This window comes from Delphinus delphis, chromosome 13 (assembly GCF_949987515.2).
Source record: "Delphinus delphis chromosome 13, mDelDel1.2, whole genome shotgun sequence".
Classification (NCBI taxonomy): domain Eukaryota; kingdom Metazoa; phylum Chordata; class Mammalia; order Artiodactyla; family Delphinidae; genus Delphinus; species Delphinus delphis.
In genome coordinates this window covers 50677364-50699196 of record NC_082695.1, presented here as the reverse complement: position 1 = coordinate 50699196, position 21833 = coordinate 50677364, and the positions used below count along the sequence as shown (strand labels likewise).

At 46.9% G+C, this 21833-nt stretch overlaps 1 protein-coding gene across 1 annotated transcript in view; it reads right to left on the bottom strand.

Annotated features, from left to right (window-relative positions):
• FHOD3 (formin homology 2 domain containing 3) overlaps window positions 1-21833 on the bottom strand; it is a 493214-nt gene that overhangs the window by 409252 nt on the left and 62129 nt on the right. Inside the window, exon 3 of the mRNA XM_060029530.1 lies at window positions 10400-10464. Within this exon, the coding sequence (XP_059885513.1) occupies window positions 10400-10464 (65 nt within the window). The remainder of the gene's footprint in view (window positions 1-10399; window positions 10465-21833) is intronic.

The following is a 21833-nucleotide window of genomic DNA, read 5'->3' as shown; positions in this document are numbered from 1 at the left end:
TCTTCTCAGTGGCTCTTTTGGGTTCCTGGACCCAATTCCAACGTGTGTGTGTGTGTGTGTGTGTGTGTGCGTGTGCGTGTGTGTATGCGTGTGTATGCGTGTGTGTATGCGTGTGTATGCGTGTGTGTTCCCCACACCAGCAAGCAATCCTCAGCCCACCCGCTGGGTGTCCTACAATTCACCTCAACGCTGACACTATCTACCTGGGCTCAGTCGTTGTCCTACAAGTGGTCCCACAAGACTGCCCCCACCCCACTTCAGAGGCCAATCCCAGGTCCAGGTTGTCACCCATGCTTCTGATCAACCAGCAATAGATCAGAGGTTCCAATGAACCACTCCTTGGGTTTGATTAATTTGCTAGAGCAGCTCATAGAACTTAGAGAAACATTTTACTCACTAGGTCACCAGTTCATTAGAGAAGGATGTAACTCAGGAACAGCCACATGGAAAAGATGCACAGGGCAAAGGAAAGAGAAAGGGCAAGGATCTTCCATGCCCTCTTCTCGCCTGCCACTCTCCCTGAATCTCCATGGGTTCACCAACCCAGAAGTTCTCTGAACCCCATCCTTTTGGGGTTTTTAATGGAGGCTTCATTATATGGTCATGACTGATTAGATCATTGCCCACTGGTGATTCATTCAACCTCTAGCCCCTCTTATCTCCCCAAAGGTCAGGAGGTAAATCGGAAAGTTCCAACCCTCTAATCACATGGTTGGCTCCACTGGCAACCAGCCCCCATCCCTAGATGGGGGTCCAAAAGTCACCTTGTTAATATAACAAAAAACATCTTTGTGGCTCTCATCACTTAGGAAATCCCAAGTGCTTTAGGAGCTCTGTGCCAGAAACAGGATGAAGACCAAATACACATTTCTTAATACAAACCACAATATCACAAGAGGCTTTATTTACTCAACAAATAATTTGAGGTCAGCTTCTGTAGGCTGGACACAAAACAGTCCACCTTCAATACTCAAGAGGTAACCTCTACCCGACACAGAATCCCTACCTCATAGATCTTCCCAGATGAGAACCAGATCTCCAAACCAGGAACAGGAAGACTCATGGCTTCCAGCCCAGAGCCCTTCTGTTCCTTTTGGGCAGCTCCTAAAGCCAGAGGCAACCATTTCCAGGAACTTCCCAACACGAAGCCCAAAACGAGAGGCCATGTGTCCAGTGGGTCAGGATGTAGCCTGGAAGGGACCCAGAAGCTCCAACTCCATCTCCAGGAGTCGGCAGCCCAGCTCAGAAGAAGGGATTTTAACTGCATTACTAAACGTGGTCAGCTCTTGAAGGGTGAAATCCATTTCTCTGGGCTGTTTGCTTTTCCCTAAGACAATCTGTGAAGCACACAGGAACTCGACTGCAAGACCGTCCTTTGAAGCCTGAGGAAACTTCACTTAGGGAAAATGTTACCTTAGATGTTTCGGCAGCCTTTCTCAGACTTTTCAAACCAGAAAGTTGCATTGGTATCTGCAATCACATATCTAGAAAAGGGCTAAAGACTATACAAAATGGCCTAAAAAGAGAAGCAGCAGGCCAGGGCAAAGACCACCAGTCAGGGAATTGAGAGCGTCAAGCCTTACTCCCTGCACCTCCCAAGCACGTGGCCTTGAGAAAATGCCTACCTGTCTCAGCCCCTCCCGAGGCTCAGGAGGGCTAGTGAGGGTCCGTGAAACGTGGGTGAGAAAGGAAAAACTGCAACGGTGTCATTCAGTGAACGTGGTTCCCATGACCTTTTTTAAATGGCTGAGATAAACAATCTACAGTTTAGGGTTAGGGTTAGTTCTTCTCAAACTAATCATCTCTGTAGCATTTTACAACTTTTGAAATACTGTAGCTGCATTATCTAATTTTAAGATTGTTATTAAGTGGACCATTGAATCTAAAGTGGAGGCTTTCTAAAAGACTAGGAAATGACTGAAGTGTTAAATGCACACCTAGCACTATACTTCGTCCCACAAAGATTCCCCTACATCCTTGTAAAGTACACCCCCTTCCTGCCCACACCATCACAGTGCAGTTACTAGGATACAGATACATCATATCACCTCTGGGTATAATTAACAACAGAATTTGTTCTTTTCAGTGATGCTAACAAGATTTCAGTTATACTAACCTTAATTTTCTCCTTTGCCATTTCGTCGCTATGACTCTATTATGTGAACTGGAGACCAACAGCACTTTAACAAATTCTCCAACACCTTTTTTTCTCCTTTGAATTAAATCTTCAACTGGCTGCATGTTTTGCTGAACTACTAATGCTTTCCATGTGTTTTTTTCCAAGTTAAAATATTTCCCATTAGGTATTTCTAACACAACAGAAATTGGTAAAATGCCCAAAGAATCCGCCTCCCCAAAAATCTGTTTTCTCCAAGTCTCTCGGAAAGACCTGAAAAGTACATGAGTGTACACCCAATCCCTGGAGAATCTCCATGTAGCAGGACACTTGCAAGCCATCCATCTTACTTTTCAGCTCCCAAGCCCTCTGGATATCAATGTCTCTAGTAATGAGACAAAGCATTTGTTTCCTGACATACACTTTTATTGATCCATGGTAAGAACAAGTCTGTCTCTTCACGGGGATCGGCACAAGCGCAGGGAGCCAGGCACAAGAGTTTGCATTGCACGCCACATGCGGGGCAGACCTGTGAGTGGAAAGTATTATAGGAAAGACACTCTTTTTTAAATAATTAATTAATTAATTAATTTTGGGCTGTGTTGGGTCTTCATTGCTGCACGCGGGCTTCCTCTAGTTGCGGCGAGCGGGGGCTATTCTTCCTTGTGATGTGTGAGCTTCTCATCGCGGTGGTTTCTCTTGTTGCAGAGCATGGGCTCTAGGCACGTGGGTTTCAGAAGCTGTGGCACGTGGGCTCAGTAGTTGTGGCTCGTGGGCTCTAGAGCGCAGGTTCAGTAGTTGCGGCTCACCGGCTTAGTTGCTCCGCAGCATTTGGGATCTTCCCAGACCAGGGATCGAACCGTGTCCCCTGCATTGGTAGGCAGATTCTTAACCACTGTACCACCAGGGAAGTCCCAGGACACTCTTGAAGAAATCGAAAGCACGGTGGCTTCTTTACCAGGGGTTGTTTTCTAGACAGAACTAAGGTGAACTTTGGAGTCTAACTGCCAGCACATGGTTTAAACTTGTCTTGTAACATCTGCTACAGGTGTCTCCACCAATACGACTACATTCTCCAGTGTCAATTTTTTTGTTGGCTAGAATTTCACTAGGACAATGCAAAGCAAACACAATGATAATGGTTCCAAGGCAACATTCAAATTCTATCATTCAACATCTAGAGATCCTTAGAGAGGAGAGGTAACAAAGTCCTATAGGGGCAATGAATAAATCATTTAAATAAGGTAAAATTCTTGGGTCAGGGGTGGAGAGCACAAACACGAAATAAACCTGCCAAAAGGGACCCTGATACACCAGCTTTTCTTGCCTGTGCAACTCACATTTGCTCGTGTGCATATTCCCTTTCTTGATGCCTCTTAATTTCCATAGCTGACCTGAGTTTCCAGCTGTACCTGGAAGGTTCTCGTGCTCTCTCATAGTTTGTGTCTCCTTTTCTTTATTCACCCCCATATTTATGTCTACCTGCATGTCTGCAGATGGTAGAGCCATTCTTTAAATTCATTCTCTAGCTGTTTTTAAATTTCTGGCAACAAATCCTTCCTGATCTATCTATCTACTCTATAGCATTTGTGACAGATATGTTGTTTGACAAGCTGGTGGTATGTTTCACATCCTTCCCATATCCTTTCTTCTGTTTTTGTCGGGGAGGGGGCACATCTGTCAATCACCGTTTGACTGTAAGGCACCTTAGAGGAGCCACCCTACACACAGAGTGGGGAGAGGCTGACAAGCTGACCTCCCCCAGCCCAGACCCAACGGCCTTCTAGACACATGGACATCCTGTGGGGTCTGTCATCTGGGAGCTGAGACAGATTAATAGGAAGCAGATGATAAGAAGTGTTTAATCTGATTAATCCAGAGAGCTTGTTTTTACCTAGAGTGCAGAACTCTGGGCAAAAATGGGTCACAGACTTGCTGGGGTATAAAAGGGAGGAGGTTTTAAAAAACAATACAGGCACCAGTCTCCTTCTGCAAAGGGAGACTCAGGATTTCAAACCCAGGCCCGTCTTGTGCCAAGACCACCGCCAGCCACTCAGGGCTCCGCAGAAAGACAGCAGGAACGGGAGTGGGCTCCAGGGTTTATGGAGAATCACTGGATCCCTACAGCAAAGGACAGAAAACAGGAATGTGACCCACTGCACCTAAACCCACTAGCGAAGAGTTTGGTCAGGACACGGTGAGTTTGGCCACTGTGACATCCACAAACAGGGCAGGAGGGAACCCCACCCCTAACCCAAGGCTGCAGAGGCAGGACAAGAACAGAACCGGCCTCCTGTGGGATGCGGGACACAGTCGGCAAGAAGCCCAGGTCCAAGACCTAGAGTCAGAGGAAGACGGGCAGGGGGCCCAAGAGGGGAAGGAATGACTCTAGAGGTGTCTCCTGCTCAGAGAACAGACTGTTCTACTCTGTTCCTGCAGATACCCAGTGGGCAGTGGGGGCCCTGCCACCTCGGGCAACAGGGCGCCAGCAGCACCTGTGCGGGCCTCCACCCCAGCACCCAGACGGGCTGGTCACCCAAGCTAATGCGTGTCACTGCACAGGCCACGGTGCCTCTGCATCCACGGTGCCAGGGGCTCCTCTTCTTCATTAGCTAATACAGAAGCACCACCCGGGTGCTACTAGGCCCAAGAGCGTCCGAAAGGCATTCTGATGTTAGCAGAAGGCCTAGTTTTCATGGGAGCCCCAAAGAGTCCACATCAAGAAGCAGTAAGGACCACATGGGAATCCAGGTGACACTCAGCAACCCGCCTGAGGGGTGAGGGTAACATGGGAAAAGGTAGCTGGAGGGGAGCCTCCCTGCAGGGCCTGGAGGGCCCAGCTCACACTGAACAGAGAGGGAAAGACAGTGAGTCAGAAAGCTCGGCAAGGTGGAGAGGACGGAGGAGCCCTGCTCGTATTCACAGGCATAAGAAGCAAGGCAGAACCTGAGAAAGGGACTGGAAACAAGGTGGGTTGATGGCAGGGCTCAGGGATCACGGCTCCATTCCCCACCCTCTGCACGCAGAAGCCCAGGGCCCTTTACACCATAGCGAGAGGGGGTTCAGACACTGGACAGAAACTGTACCTCACCAGGAGCCCCTGAGCTGCTGTCTGCACCACACACACTCACACACTACCTCCATCATCGCCAGTGAAAGCCGGCACTGAGACAGGGTCCTTCCCCATTAGACGCCACATAGCCTCAGGATCCTTCTCAACACTGTGCCCAGGGAGCCACCTTCTCTACATTGGCTGGCACATGAGCTGAATCCCCACAGTCACTCTTGTACTAGAAGGTTCTTGAAGAAATGCTCCACTGTTTGTCATTCGGCTCCTTGCAGTGACAGAGTAGTGCAAAGCACACAGCTGCATGACTTTGCCTGCGAGAGGAAAATGCTTTGCAAATGATATACTGATGCCTCGCTCTGTTGATGTTTCTGTTGCTGGAAAATGACTACATTTCTGATCAGTGGATGAAGCAGTCTTCTCCTACGTGGTTTTCTTGGCTTAAAAAATATCTTTATCCCTGTGATTTGACCTTTAATGAGAGATGAGACTCATCTCGTGGAGAGCTTAATCCCTTCGGCCACCTTGCCAGCTTCTGCCGAGCTCACCTCTATCTTACGGGCAGACCTCATCATCTCAGAGGTTTGGGGGAAATGCCTCTAAAAAGTCTAAAGACGCTTTGCACTGGGCTGTTCTTCCTGACTACGAGCACCAATGACACTTGGGAATCTTCAGCCAATTTTTTATCCTTTTGTTTAACTCAATGCTGGATGCTTAAAGGTGCCAGGGCTTCCCTGGTGGCGCAGTGGTTGAGAGTACGCCTGCCGATGCAGGGGACGCGGGTTCGTGCCCCAGTCCGGGAAGATCCCACATGCCGCGGAGCGGCTGGGCCCGTGAGCCATGGCCGCTGGGCCTGCGCGTCCGGAGACTGTGCTCCGCAACGGGGGAGGCCACAGCAGTGAGAGGCCCGCGTACTGCAGAAAAATTTTAAAAAAAAGTGCCAGCATTATGAGTCCCAGAGGATCAATCAACAGCGTTCATTTTCTTGATGAGAAGACAGGGTTTGCTTCAGACAACTGAAGCACAGAGGTTTTAAGCCGAACAAAATGCCTTTGAAGTCAGCTGGTAGAAAACACTCAGATATTAACTTTAGGATTCTAATGACTTCAAACCTTATTTTTTTTTTTAATTCTCAATTCCATTCCTTACTCCACAATTCTTCCACTCCTTTTCTCTTCATTATGAGACTTAGTCATCAGAGCCAGTTGGCCCTCTGAACATTTTTCTGGTGTCTGGCAACAGGATCACTTGCTAGGACCAAAAAATTTATTTTCTCTAGCTAACCTCATTAAATGCAGACTTCACATACCGGTCATAGATTTTTTTATTTATATCTGTTAAGTTCATGCCCACAATATGACCATTGTTTTTTTGAGGGGCTGAAGCTAGATTAAGAAGGCAAGGTATGCACTGTTTGCTACCTTATGTTACATCAAGTGGTCATACTAGAGACTTCCCTGGTGACGCAGTGGTGAAGAATCCGCCTGCCAATGCAGGGGACACGGGTTCGATCCCTGGTCCGGGAAGATTCCACATGCTGCGGAGCAACTAAGCCCATGTGCCACAACTACTGAGCCTGCGCTCTAGAGGCCGCAAACCACAACTACTGAGCCCGTATGCCACAACTACTGAAGCCTGTGCGCCCTAGAGCCCAGGTGCCGCAACCACTGAGCCCGAGTGCTGCAACTACTGAAGTCCGCGTACCTAGAGCCCGTGCTCCACAACAAGAGAAGCCACCGCAATGAGAAGCCTGCGCACCGCAACAAAGAGTAGCCCCCACTCGCTGCAACTAGAGAAAGCCCGCGTGCAGCAACAAAGACCCAACACAGCCAACAAATTTTTTAAAAAAGAAAAAAAATCAGGTTTAAAAAAAAAAGTAGTCATACTAAAAATGTGCAAAGTAATACAGTGGAGAGGAGCACAGAGGTACAAAAAGCTTGAGGCCTCTCTCGGTACCAAAATCTCATTCCAGCTTCCTACTATCAGCAAAGACCTGTCTCGGCTGCTTGCGGGGACCATCAAAGCAGTGCCCCGTGGCCTTCATTTCTCATGAGGTTTGCCTGGTTGCTCACCACGAAGGCTCCACTCCACTCTCATCCCAATGGGTACAGAGGTCCAAAGGTAACACTGGAGAATTCCAAAGGCATGTCTCCTCCAATTCATCCACACGCTGTCCTGGATTCTAAACATTCTATACTTAATTAAAACAGGGACAAAGGAGAAGAGAATATAGGGTGAAGAAGACATTATTTTGGAGAAATTTACTTGACAGCATTTTAAGCCCATGAGCCTAAGGTGATCCTGGATCCTTCCGGTCCAATCGTGCAGTGGGAAGGTAGGTCTTTGGGGGAGCTGCGTATAGTGCTAGGCCTAAGACAGCAGTCACTGTCCCATGCCTATAATCACTCAATCATTTCTTAGATGGTGAGGAGGGGAAATACCTTGAAAGGAAACAAGGACCCAACTAACTGATGTGAAAAAGGTTTTCTCCCCTTGTCATGCTTTCCTTTGCCATTTCAACTGAAGATTGTTCCCGGTTTGGTTTTTTTTTTTTTAATCCCAAAGAAATCTCATCTAATATTGCCATTTGGAACGGGAAAGAATATGTCACAATGGGGGCTGGTACATCACACATACGATGCATACATTCCTTTGTCTACACATAAACCAAAGGATAATATTTAATGCTATTATAATAAATCTATTCCAGATCTTGCCAATAACAGGAAGTGGAAGGGGAAAGAGGGTTTTTTAATACAAAGGAAGAACTTTGCCTTCTTGGGCATTGATGTTAATTCACACAGTCAAATCCTCTCATCCAAAACACTCAGGCCTGAACTAATTAATGGTGAAAACTGATTAAAGCAGAAATCTTTTAAAAATGACACATACACACCTGAAGACTTTAACTTGCAGCCATGGTGACTGACCGTCCTGTTTCTCTGGGATGAGACACAGTTGGTTGCCAGGCACACAGCACAGGAGATGCACCCTCACATCATTTGGGGCATGACCTTTCTTTGAATAAAGGTCTAATGGGACTCCCCGTGGACCTTCCTTCATGAAGCACTCACATAATCCCAATCTCAGTGTCTTAGAACTTACAAAGACTAGAATCCTTCTGGATTTTTACAACATTCCCCCACCTTCTGTAGTTATCACAACCCACTCATGTTGACAGAAATGCTTTTGTAGTAACTAATTTTGAATCTTTTCCAATATACTCACAGCAGTGACTTTGTATACCTGTACTTAATCAGTTTATAAAACGTTCACATCCCATTTCATTAAATTACATAATTCCAATAGTAAGTGCACCTGGCATAAGCAGGTTTGAGAACAAACACGCTGATCCCGTCAGCACCCAGTTTAACCCTTCAAATAGGAAGACCTGGGCGTCCTGAGAGACAGTGGGCTGGACTGGCTGCTGGGGCTCAGGTGCCATGGAGATGAGATGTGTGTTTACATGCATGACATGGGACCATAGAACAATACACCAGTTAATGCGGTGAGTCAATAATGTGGAAGCTGGTTAGAAAAACCCTGTACTTCAAACATTTTAAGTGTATACTGCCAAAGAATGAATTCTGTTAAAAGGTAGTGAGCTCATTAGGATTTTGATCTAGCCAGTTTGAGCGTAAATCTGCTTTCCACAGCCTTACTGTTCCTGGGAAATACCAATTCATACCCATGTCCCAAATCTCAGCTGGTTGTCAGCTATATTTCAACCAATATTCAGTATTGGTTGTATTCAGCACATGGTATGTGCCTGGATTCGTCCCAGATCCAGGATGAGGGTCAGAAGGGAATTCATCCAAAGTCATAGGTCACAGGCTTTTTCTTCAGGCAGACATGATTTATACACATAAAATAATTTGAAAAATATAAAGCAAGTAATAAAGAAAGCATATTTTGGTACATATTTTAAGGTCACTCAGTGCTACAGGCAGTTGAGGAGCAGGGTCAGTAATGAAGGTCCTACAGATCTCGTTTTGTCTCCAACGAGATCACGAACCCTCCTGACGCCCTGACCCTCCAGCCCCTGAGGTTTACGTGTCGGCTACACAATTACTCGCCAACCACAGAGTAAGACAAACACTCCCTCGGGACACCTGCAGCCTCACCCACTTCACACCAAATGAAGTAAAATTACACAGCTTCCCCTCCACATCCAGCTGTTCCCTCATCCCATCCCTGGGTCTCCAACAGGAAAGCAGGGAGAAAGAAGAGGAACCAGAGACGATTCCCTCCACTCCACCCATGCATGCCACACTCCAGGTGTAGACTGGGCCTCGACAGGATGATTGACGCTCTGCTAATTGCAGGCCTGAATTAAGACCACAACATGTATTAAATAAACACAAAATGACTCAGATATGGAAAACTTCTATGCATAAAATGAAATTTAGTTCCTTTCTTTTTCCTTTTTATATTACATACTTGCCTCAACTTGGCCCAATGCCAGGAGGACACCTTCCCATGGAGACTGTCTACTTAGCATAAATTACCACTTTTGTTACCATTCAGCCCACGTGTATAATGGGGAAAGCAATGGGTCCCGGAAAATCAGTGGCTGCAGGAATGGGCGTCAGTGGGGTTTCCCGAGTGACCGCAGGCAAGCCATCTGAACCACAAATACGTCCGCTCAACACCGTATTGCTCTGCATCCACGTGTGCCCTGTCCTGCACTGACCTGAGGCTTCCCTTCAATCTCCTGAGACCACAGCCTGGAGCTTCAGGCCCCACTGCCCCACAGGGAGCTGCAGAGAGCCACCAGAAGGCACGTAAAGGTCACTTCAGATTGGGATTGACATGTATACACTGATGTGTATAAAATGGGTGACTCATAAGAACCTGCTGTATAAAAAAATAAATTTAAAAAAAAAAAGGTCACTTCAACTGGCTGGAGGCACAGCCTCCAGGAAGAAGCCCATCTCTCCCAGCATTGCCAAAAAAGAACCTCATCACCGATGTGTCTGTCTTACCTCGAGCTCTGTTCACAAACCAAACAGCAAAGGCAGCCAGAATGAGACAGGGTTTCCAAACCTTGCCAGAAACAGCTTCCCTCAAATCTCTAACAATATATGACAGGGGCTAACCCCAGCATAGATAGCAAAATGGTGACTATTGCATTTCATTCCCGTAAGTGGCATTAATCATCACGTTTAATCACTGAGGGCAGATGACAAGCATCCCCTCCGGCAGATGTCACTCACCGATGCAGGCGTGGACCCTCACGGACAGCTGTGTCCTTAGGATGATGCTGTGCTTCTTGCCCCGCCTAACGGAGACAGGAGACAAAACATACATGGGCATCAGAGGAGTCAACAAGGTGACCCTACCTGCTGTCAATCAACTTGACGGTTCGCTTCGGACACCCACACCTGGTAGAGGCTCTCGATAAGCAGGAACCTACACAGAACAACAATGTATCCTGAAATGCTGTGACGTCACAGGGCTTTACGGGAAATAAAACAATGAAGTCTGACTCTGTTGGACTGGCACACACATTTCACTGCCAAACCCGGTCCACTCCACAGAGTTCCGTGTACTCGTGCCTGACCATGTTGGGAAATTTTTAAAATCTGTGCCCATGAAGTGAAATCCCTGGAATGTAACAGCACAAATCTGCTTGATCATTCCCATGGCTATTTTTACATGTTTTTGCATATCGGGAAAGGACACACATAGTGGGGTAATCAGAAAGAGCTGTTTTGCTGTGTATCAATTCAAGACATGGCTTTTCCCTGAAGACAGGAGTCAGCAAAGGGGGCGTGTAGGCTATTTGTCAGCAGAATGTCAAGGTACACCACACCTTGTCTCATCTTTGCTTCCTTTCACTTCATTTCTTATAAAGGAAGGAAAAGGATGGCCCCCTCCCCAGTTCTCCTCCCATGAGGGCTCAGCCCGCTTTCACAGAGAAGGACCGAAGCCCAGAGCAGATGAGAGAAGATAAATGGGGAGAACATGAGTCCTGGCTACCTAGGGTAGCAAAGGCTTTGAGGTTGGAAGAAAGGGGGAAGCCAGTGGACAAAGGTAAAATGGAGCCAGGAACCAGCACAGGAGCGGGTAACCAGCTCAGTGGCTGAGTTCCCTCCCCATCAGGGCTTCATGTATACCAGTCTCGCAGTATTTTCCCGCTTCCTGGTTTTGTGGTTGTGCTGGAGCAGAAGAGGACAGAAATCTCACCAGGGCACACTTAATATTGTGATATGAAGTCACAGGAATTATATTATAGTACTGAAACAATCATATTTTTTATTCTTGAGACCAAATAAGGGGAAAGTATGGTTTAAAAAATTTTTTTTTGATTCTTTTAAAGGAGAAAAGAAAACCACTTGCATGGTCCTACAAAAACATGCAGCAGCCTGCAACCCGGCAGCTCCTCGTGGGCAGAGAATCTGCATTCACAGTGCCTTCAAATGCAGCCAAGACCCTCCTTTTTAGTTAAACTATATGCAAGGTACTAGCCTCGAGTTTACACAAATACACAACACTCGACCCATCTTCAGAAGACAAGTTTGAGATTCCTATAAACACAGACTTCTTCAAAACTTTCTTCCTCACACAGAAAAAATCTTTTTCTCTCTTGACAGTCCTTTACAGGTGAGCTTTCCCATTTGGTATTTTTCTTGTTTCTAGTTGTGGCCTCCTCTTTTCTGTCTAGAGAAGTTCCTTTAGCATTTGTTGTAAAGCTGGTTTGGTGGCCCTGAATTCTTTTAGCTTTTGCTTGTCTGTAATGCTTTTGACTTCTCCATCAAACCTGAATGAGAACCCTGCTGGGTAGAGTATTCTTAGTTGTAGGTTTTTCCCTCTCATCACTTTAAATACATTGTGCCACTCCCTTCTGGCCTGCAGAGTTTCTGCTGAAAAGTAAGCTGATAACCTTATGGGGATTCCCTTGTGTGTTATTTGTTGCTTTTCCCTTGTTGCTTTCAACATTTTCTCCTTACCTTTAATTTGTGTCAATTTGATTATTATGTGTCTCAGCATGTTCCTCCTTGGGTTAATCCTGTATGGGAATCTCTGTGCCTCCAGGAGTTGGGTTACTGTTTCCTTTCTCATGTTAGGGAAGTTTTCAGCTATTATCTCTTCAAATATTTTCTCAGGCCCTTTGTCTCTCTCTTCTCCTTCTGGGACCCCTATAATGTGAATGTTGGTGCATTTGATGTTGTCCCAGAGGTCTCTTAAACTGTCCTCATTTCTTTTCATTCTTTATTCTGTTCTGTGGCAGTGACTTCCACCACTCTGTCTTCCAGCTCAATGATTCGTTCTTCTGCCTCATTTATTCTTTTTTTGGGGGGGGTCTCATTTATTCTGCTATTGATTCCTTCTAGTGTACTTTTCATTTCAGTTATTGTATTCTTCAACTCTATTTGGTTGTTCTTTATATTTTCTGACTCTTTGTTAAAATCTTCTTGTAACTTCTCGCTCTGTGCATCCGTTCTCTTCCCGAGTTCTTGGATCATCTTTACGATCATTACTCTGAACTCTTTCTCAGGTACATTGCCTATCTCCACTTCACTTAGTTGTTCTTCTGGGGTTTTATCTTGTTCCTTCATCTGGAACATATTCCTTTGCCATCTCATTTCGATTAAATTTCTCTAGACAGTCCTGATGTTGACATTCCTTCAATTCTTGTGATCATACTAGGAAGAAAGTTCCCATTAGTGCACTGAACTGAGCTGCTGAACAGCCTTTTGTGTGAATTCCCAGGAAAGGTATTCTGGGGTGGGGGCAGCAGCCACCAGGCTTGCAGCCTCACCCAGTGCTGAGCCAGGGGCTCAGCTGGGAGCAGAAACCAGTGAACCCCTGATGACGGCCAGACCCTAACTATTAGAAACAGCAAACCCAAAGTTCTTTAATCTGGAAGATTTTTTTGTAACTCATGTTATCAGCAGTTATGAATCAAAAATAAATACCAAATGGACAGTAGACAAAATACATGCTTTAGATGCCCAGAGGGGAAGAAGCACGAGATGGCAGGAGAAAATATTTCAGAATTCCTCAAGTTCTAGAGAAGTTCACAAGGGCCCATTGATAGCCCCACTTTTATCTTCAAACAACTGCAAAGGTGCATTTTGAGGAAGTGCTTCAGATTTCCCACAGAATTCTCCAGTCCCACAAGGACTGCAGACTGACCAGTCCCACAAGGACTGGTCACAAGGGATCCAGGCACCTGCATAAGAATTAGGACAGTGTTTCTGAGGAAGCCATCAGCACACCACTCTGGAGGTATCATCTTTTCTGCATTTTTCAATGTTTGTACATTGAGAAACCAGGCAATCAGACTGATTAAGTTAAACCCTAATAGAATTTAGGAGAGCATAGAACAAAAAAGGCCTATTTTTAAGTAGTTTTATCACTTATAATTCCTCTGCTTCAATATATTCACCTCCTTCCCTGCCTGCCCCTGTACACAAAATCCTACAATGAAAGAAACCTGAGTGGAATTGGGGACCAAAGGCTGTGGAAGTCCCTCAACAGGGAATGAGGGTCCAAAGCCCAGGAGTCCCTGGCAAAGGAGGGGGCCTTCCAAAGCAGAGACCAGGGAGTGGTGGGTGCAGCCAGGTCCACAGAAGTTGTCCTTCATCTCCCCCTGCAATCCCTACTTTCTCTCCTCTTTGACGCAGGTACCACTGTTGTGCCCACTTTGCAGATGCGGGAAGCAAAGCTTGTAGTAATGACGTAACCTGCATAAAGTCACATAGCTAATGGAAACAGACCAGGGCTGAAAGCAGAGTGTCTGACTCCACCGTCACCCACACCATCCTGCCTTTTGCTGTGTAAGTGCCTCGCTATATCACCTTCTCCAGCACTTTCTAAGCATAAAAAGTGTCCCAGGTTTTTTAAAGAACTGATTTGACCTCAATACTAAAATCTAACAAAAAAGGACACAAAAAATTAAGATGAAAATATCTAAGAAAATATTAGCAAATTCTTATTCTAAGAATTACAAGATGTCCATGTTTTATTTATCTATATCAAATATCAACGTATAGACGACACCCATCGTAAGGTCCTTTAAATTTGATAGCTTCCCTCCCTCCACCACAATATTTTATAATTGGGTAATGCTGATTGTTATGTATTTCTTCTATATATGCCATCTTGCTGCTAATATGGATTCTAAAAATCGTTTGGCTTATTCTCTTGGCTTCTTTCAGGGAAATAATCGTTTCATACGTCTTAAAATAATCACTTTATCCCCACTTTTCTAGTAAATATGCCCTTGTCTTCTGTTTCCTGGCTAAAACTTTCAGAGGAAAATTAAATAATCATGGATATACTTTCCCCTGCCCCCAGTGGGATACTATGTCAGTCTGGGTTCAGAAAATAATAATCATAATAGTTGTTAACATTTATGGAATGCTTATCGTGTGCCAGATGAGGTTCTAAGTACTTTCTACAGATTTAGTCTTCAGAAAACTCCTAGGAAGTAGGTAATATTATTGACATTTTTAAAGTAAGGAAGTTGAGGCCCAGAAGAGTTATGCGACGTAGCTGAAGTCACACAGAAAGTGACAGAGCTCGGACCCAACCCAGGCAGTCTGACCCCAGAGCCTGTACGCCTAGCACCTCCCTGAAGCTGCCTCCCAGATGGGTGTTCCTTCATCCATTCCCTCATTCCACACATGTTCACTGGTGACTAGTGCGTGCTGGACTCTATGTTCGATCCACAAAGGATCGTCTGCCTCAAGACAGCAATGCAGAAATCCTGCCTGCTAGCCTGCCGGGCAGATTTTGGACTGAAGACTGCAACATCAATTCTCACCTGAATTTCCAGCCTGCTGGCCCACTCTACAGATTTCAGACTTGCCAGCCCCCCAAATGGTGTGAGCCAGTTACTGGAAGTAAGTCTCTCTAGACAGCCTAGCTGGATTAGATAGATTAAACTAGATTAGACTAGATGGATAAGACATATCTTATTGGTTGTATTTCTCTGAAGAACCCTAATACAAACATTGATTATTTGCCTTCATGGAGCGTCCATGTTCTAAAACTGAAACCAGTGGGAGGCTGTCAGTGTGTGTTCACCATAAGCACTTTAATGGTCCTTTTCTCCCCGATATTGGCTTGCTGTATCAGCAGCCTCTCCTTCCAAGTCGGCCTGTTTGCAGCAGAGTGAAATGGGGGTGCATCAGTTACTAGAATCTGGTGACCCAGAGGCAAAGGCAGTTTAGTTTGACCTAAAGCTCCCCACGGAGATTCAGATCCCATTCCTATCAGCACAGCCACTGCCAGAAAAGTAGCACAGGCCTCAGAGACTAGCCACAGCCAACCGGCTGCCCATACCCAAGGTCAATGCTACCCAAGTGATGAGAGGACTAAAATAGATGCTCAGTTCAAGGAGACTCCAGCCGAGGCACACATGCCAGGGACTTGATGGCACTATCGCTGAAGGAACTTCCTGCAACTTCCCGGTTTCTCAGAACACCTGAGCTTCTCCTGCAATAATGTCTATGGCCTTGGGAAAAAGATCTGGTGTAACCAAGTACCACAGAACCAAGTCTGTTGGTTCTGAACCCATGTGTTTCAGTCCTGTCCCTGTCTCTCAAGAAAATATTTTTATAAAAATAACATACAAAGTCTTCGTAATGTAAGAACAAGTGCTTACATTATTTTATTGAGTGGCATGGAGCCAAAGGCTTGAAGACTTTTTCTTGCAATCAACAGCAGAATCGATGCCCCCAAATATTTCTCCACTCAAATTAGAACTAAACTATGATTTCAGTCAACAGTAGAAAACATACATTGGACAATGCAGCAGAAGCAGAGATTAGGGCCCCCCAGCAGCTGCCCCAGGATAAGCTTCCTCTTGGTCAGCTTCTGAAACTGTGAGACTCAGCCCATGCTCTGCCTGAGGAATGAAGAGGATTTGGACCAGTCATCAGCTAGTAAAAGGAGAGTACTAGTGAAGATTAATTTGCTCAGAAGCTCGAAGTCCAAGAGAGCTGGTTGCCACTACATTCGCCTCCAGATGCATTCTGGTCTCCCTTAGGAGATAGTAGTGGTGAAAAGCTAAACTCTGAAGCCAGCTATGTGATCCTGGACAAGTTACTTAGCCTCTGTGAGCCTCAGCTTCCTTGTCTGCAACATAGGATAATATTGTGCTTGTGGTGTCATATCTAAGAAACGAAGACTTACTCCTGTTTTCTTCTAAGAGTGTTACAGTTTTAGCTTTTCCCCCTCAGGTCTCTCCTAGTGGGAATGAAGCCTCTGTTCAACCCATTCACAACTCGCAGCTCCTACGCAATCCTGCTGTCTCTCCTCCTCAGCCCCACATTCTCCCCTTGACCTATCTCCACCTGCCTCCACCCCACTACTCTTCTGCTTCCTCTCTCCCCAAGGACACCACAAATCTCCTCCTTACTACACCCCTGGCCTTGCCTGGGTACTGTCACAACTTGATTTCTCCATGGCATAGTGTTCTTAACTGCCCCTTCTTTGAAATTTTCTCCTTGCTGAGGCAGACATTGCCAGTTACCCACCGATATGCATTTCCCCCTTCTGTCTTATAAAGAGAAGCTGATTTTGTTTGGGGTGACAGTGTACCCACCTAAAACTATATTTTCCAGTCTCCCTGGCTACTAAGAGTGGCCACATGACACAGTTCTCTCCAGTGAACTGCAGATGGAAATTGCTGGTGGAGGTTCTGGAAAAACTCTCTAAAGGGGGCAGACCCAGCTGGCACCAACATCTGTTCTTCACTCTTCCCATCTAAGGCAGGGACCTCATACCCTTAGTAATAAAGGTAGAGGGTTGGCTGGACACAAGCCCAAAATTCATGGTATAATCATGGACCTAAGTTCTGGACAATGGCATGTGACTGAAAGCTATGTGCACACAGAAGGGACATTCACCCCCTATGTCCACTTCCTTCTTCCTGGCAGCTGGGGTGCAGATGAGAAGGGAAAAGGTAAAGCCATCACTCTGGACACAGAGATGGGATTCTCATTTTCAGGACGGTACGGCTGCTCTACCAGTCCAAGGAAAGTTGTCTATATTTCGACTCTTACACAACAAAGAAATTTTTACCTTTATATTTAAACTCCACAATTTGGAATCTATCGGTTACATCAGAGAAAACTATACCCTAACCAACACATGACTTCCTGCCCTGCTGAGATGCTGGAGGGAGAGCAGCCATACTGTAACTATGATGAAGCATGAGAGATGAAAGCTACGTCATCAGGCTGGCGGAGTAGAAAGGTAAAAGGAGGCTGGGTTCCTAAGAGCATCTTGTAATCAACATATTGTCTTCAAAACAGCCTAATTATCTACCTCTTTTTTTAAACAGACTTCATTTTTTCAGAGAAGTTTTAGGTTTTCAACTCCCTTCCTCCAAGGGGTCACCTCCAGTCTCGCTGGTCCTTGATGTTTCTCACCTGAGTGCCAGGCCAATCTTTCTCACCTGGCCACCTTGCACCTTGAGCGTGGCTTGACATAACCTCAGAATAACATGTATAAACCTCTTCTCCCCCTCCCCAAACTGCCCCCCGTAACCTCACTACTTCTCTAAGTAGTCCACCGTCCACACACTATCCACCTAATGGCATGTGTCCATTTTATCCTCCTGTTTCTCTCTGCTCAACTAGTATCACATCTCCAGATTCCCCCAATGGTCCAGGCCCCAGTCCACCCGCCTTCCTCAGCCACCAGGTTCAGACCCATTAGGTCACTCCCTTCCCCCATCACAGTGGGCCACACCGACTGCAGCCTCCCTGTTCAAGGTTCTGTCCCCTCACCCCGCCCTCCCTGTTACTGGAGGAGTTCTGTGAGGGCTCCTTCTTTGCAGGCCAGTCCTCTTCTGACTCCTACCCACACCATAGAGCCAAGCGCCCACGTGGGCTCCACCACTCCTACTTGACTCCATCTTTGTCCTGTCATACAATCTGGCATTTGAAGGAACTTAGAGCCATGCCAGTTCCACTGTCCACTCAGCACGGAAGCTCATCTGTCTTGTCCGGGCATTCCTAAGCGGCTTTCCCCCAGGGTATTTGAAGGCACTGGCCTAGCACTGACCCGGAGCAGGTGTGCAGGGGCCTCTGGGCTGCTCTGCTAAGCTCAGCACTGAACCACCCCGCTGCCCCACAGGGCACCTTTTGTCTGAAAAGGGCCAGTTCTCTCATCCACCATGACCGGAGCAGGGCTTGGTGGTCGGCAGAGTTAGCCTTGCACTGAGAAGACGGGAGACGCTTAATCCTTCGATGATTTGCCAAAAGAGCCTCAGACAACAACACACCTGCGCTCTCAGCTGCAGATCATCACTTACGAGGAAAAGTGGGGGGAGACCCTTCCCTGCGTCCCATCCACACCCTAACCAGAATCTCTCTTTTGTCCAGGTTTTTTGTTTGTTGTTCAGTTTGGTTCTCTGAGTTCAGCTGGCTTTTAGATTTAGGTTTAAAATGTATTTTAGGTGATTTCCCATTCTACCAGGTCCAGATGCAGAGGAAACCGGACAGAGATGTGACTGGATGAGGTTAACTATTGTATCAGACAGTAAGAAGGGAAAACGACTTCTTACTCCTTCAAACTTGACATCTGGAATGTAGAGAACTCTTTTGAGAATCTGATGAAAGGCTCTGAAACCCCTCTCCACCCCAAAGCCCTGCATATCCACAAACTGCAGAAATCTCAGGGGTTCTTGCCCCCCGACACACACACATGGATCCTCGGCGCTCATGAGCTGCAGGCTGAGAAGTTAGGTGTCTAAGAATCAAACCAGAGCTCTCCCCAAACCCTTTCGTCCCTCCAAGCACATCCACTGCAAGGCTGGCGGGGTCGGCGCCCACCTGCCCCTGCGAATGGGCTTCCTCACAGCCCTTCCCACGTCCAGGCTTCACATCCTTCATCTCTGAGCCACAAGCCTCCCACTGTGGCTCCACCCACCCCACTCCACAGGTTTTCATCTGACTTTCCCCACCTCTACCTAACGCAGTGGGGACAGGAATGGGGGTGGCGGGGTGAGGAAGATCAGAGATAAGCACTGTCTCAGCGCTGACCCTCTAGCGCAGGCCCGAGGGGAGTCAAGCCGAGGAAAAGGTGAGCGCCCTGAGGTACTCCAGGTCAGGAGCACCTGGGGATGCGTACACCCCGTCCAACAACCACACTGGTCCTCACAGCATCCCTGAAGGCCCGTGCTTCTCAGGCCCACTCTGAGCTCTACCACACCTCAACCTGCTGTCCTTGCTACCTTTGCAAAGCCCCACTCTGTCACCTTCAGAGCTAACCTCTAACCCCACTTCTCTGTGACAGTTCCCTGTGCTCCGGTTTCCTTTCAGAGGCAGTGAGGGTGGGACTAAGCAGAAAGGTCGGGGGTGGGGGGTTGGGGAGGTAGAATCTGGCCCAGCTCTGCCCTGTGGGTAAGTCTCCAACCTTGGTTTTCTCAACTAAAGCAATGAGATCTCCCAGTGATGGACCTGCATAGACCCCATCCCAGGTCTAAAATCTGGTGATTCCCATTTCAGTGTATCATCTCAAATTCTGACCGTAATTATAGCAAGGGCTACTAGTTTGGGGTTTGTATTACATGCTGGGAACCAGCTTAATGTTTTAGACGCATTTTACCTATTTACATTGAGATAAAATCATCACATTTTACCTTGCAACAACCCAAGGAGGCAGTATTATGATTACATTACCCCACTTACAAGGAAACTGAGGTTTGGAGAGGTGAAGTAACATCCCCATGGCCACACAGCCGTAAGACTAACTGCAAAGCCCATGTCCCTAACCACCGTGCAGCACTGCTCTCTGCTACGCTCTGCTTGGGCAACAGAGACCCTGGTGGGATCCCTGCTCATACAAGGAGGGAAGTGGGCTTGGTTAATATTGTCCTCATTTTATAAATAAATTTTATAAACTCCCATCAGAGGTAAAGTGGCTTGCCCAATGTCCCACGACGGCAGGGTCGGGAATAATAACCCAGGGGCTTTGGCTTCCGCTGTACCCTGCTGTGCCTGCTAACTTCGCTGGCTTTGGAAGGCAATAAACAGACCTGGCCCTACTCTGCTAGCATAATAATTGCTTTGTCCTTCTACTTTTGAAGGTCTTTCTCCTCTTCTCCAACTAGCTATAGTCTGAGTGATCCTTCTAAACAAGGGGTAAGTTAAATTTTAGTCCGGCATAAAAGAGCAGCATATTGGACAAGAACAAAGAAACCAACTCCTCCACAAGGAAAACGGACTCAGAACACACTGTACCAACACCACCACCATCTCCATACAGCCTGCCACCCGTCTTCATGAGATGGCCACAACATGAGCAGGTATTTTCCTATAATTTACACCAAAACATCAAGAGAAAGAATGGTTTCATTTGCCCTTTTCATTCCTCGACAGGGCAATTCTTAACTAGGAAGAAATTATAATTTAACTCCCATTCGAGGGAGACATGAGTTCTCAAGCACACAGACTTCGCCAAGTGCCACGCTTCTAGGAGAGGACCTAGGAGGGACACTCAGTGCAAGTGGCACTGCAGATGTGCCCAGACACCTGCCACCTGTGCAGGAAATCTCCATCGGCAGGCTGCTTCCAGCCAGCTCCCAGTAACTTGCCATGGGCCACCAGTGCCCAGTGCTGGTAAATGACCTGGGGATCGCTAGGGTGACCCGGCAATGCCGGACAGCACCATCCTGGCGTGTCTTCTGCAACCCAGGCCAGGGACGGGGGATCTCCCCACCAGAGATCAGTAGAGGTAGATTCTTCACATTCTTCCAGACACAGAAGAATATCACGCTGAGTACGTGCCAGAGGACAAAGGGTGGGTCCCACAAATGAAGACTATTTCAAAGTCTGGGGTGAGTTTGGGACACAGCAGTCAAATGTGCGGCTACCCGACATCGTTTGGGTCACCTTCCCCTGTTTGCAGTTTCCCACATCGTGAGTCCTGCCTTCTCATCTTGCCATAATTCGTTTCCCCAGCACCCCGTGCTGGTGGAAATGTGGTGCAGAAATGTGATCAAGGCTGCATCTGTCAGATGAACCCATGGCTGGCCAGGTGATAGTTCACAAGGGAACAAAGTGAGAAGGAATGCCCCAGGATCCACTCCAGGTAGCTTGCAGCGGGCTCCCTGGCTCTTCAGGAACGGCCGCAAAGGGACTTCCAGCATCTGGACACTGGAGTTGACAGTGCGAGCTGTAGCGTCAGGGCCAGGTGACGGAGCAACCCTGCGGTGGGTGCTACTGCAGCTAGAGCCAGTGTGTCAGCCTGGAACTGAGGATGTCCTTGCAGGAACCAACCGTATGTCCCCACCGGTACGTATGTACATCTTCAGGAGAACCTGAAATGCCATTTCCCAGAAGCTCCTGGGACGGAGGAGGATCACAGACTTGGGAACCAGTCACACCTGTGTTCAAACGTGGCTCCGCCATCTACCGGCTCTGCCTCCCTGGACGTGTGATTTAACTCCTGGCCCTCGGTAGTTTCAAATGAAAAATGGAGACGATAAAATCCAATTCCATGTTTGTGATATTAACAGAATGAACTATTAAACAAACATACTGTGAAATAAGGTGCCTAACACAGTGGGTGGCATAGCAGGTGCTCCATAAAGCTTTATTTTCTTCCACTCTTAACTCTTGATACTGTTATCTAATATATTAACACTTTTTTCCTAAGCTGCCATCTCCAAACCAGTCAAGTTTT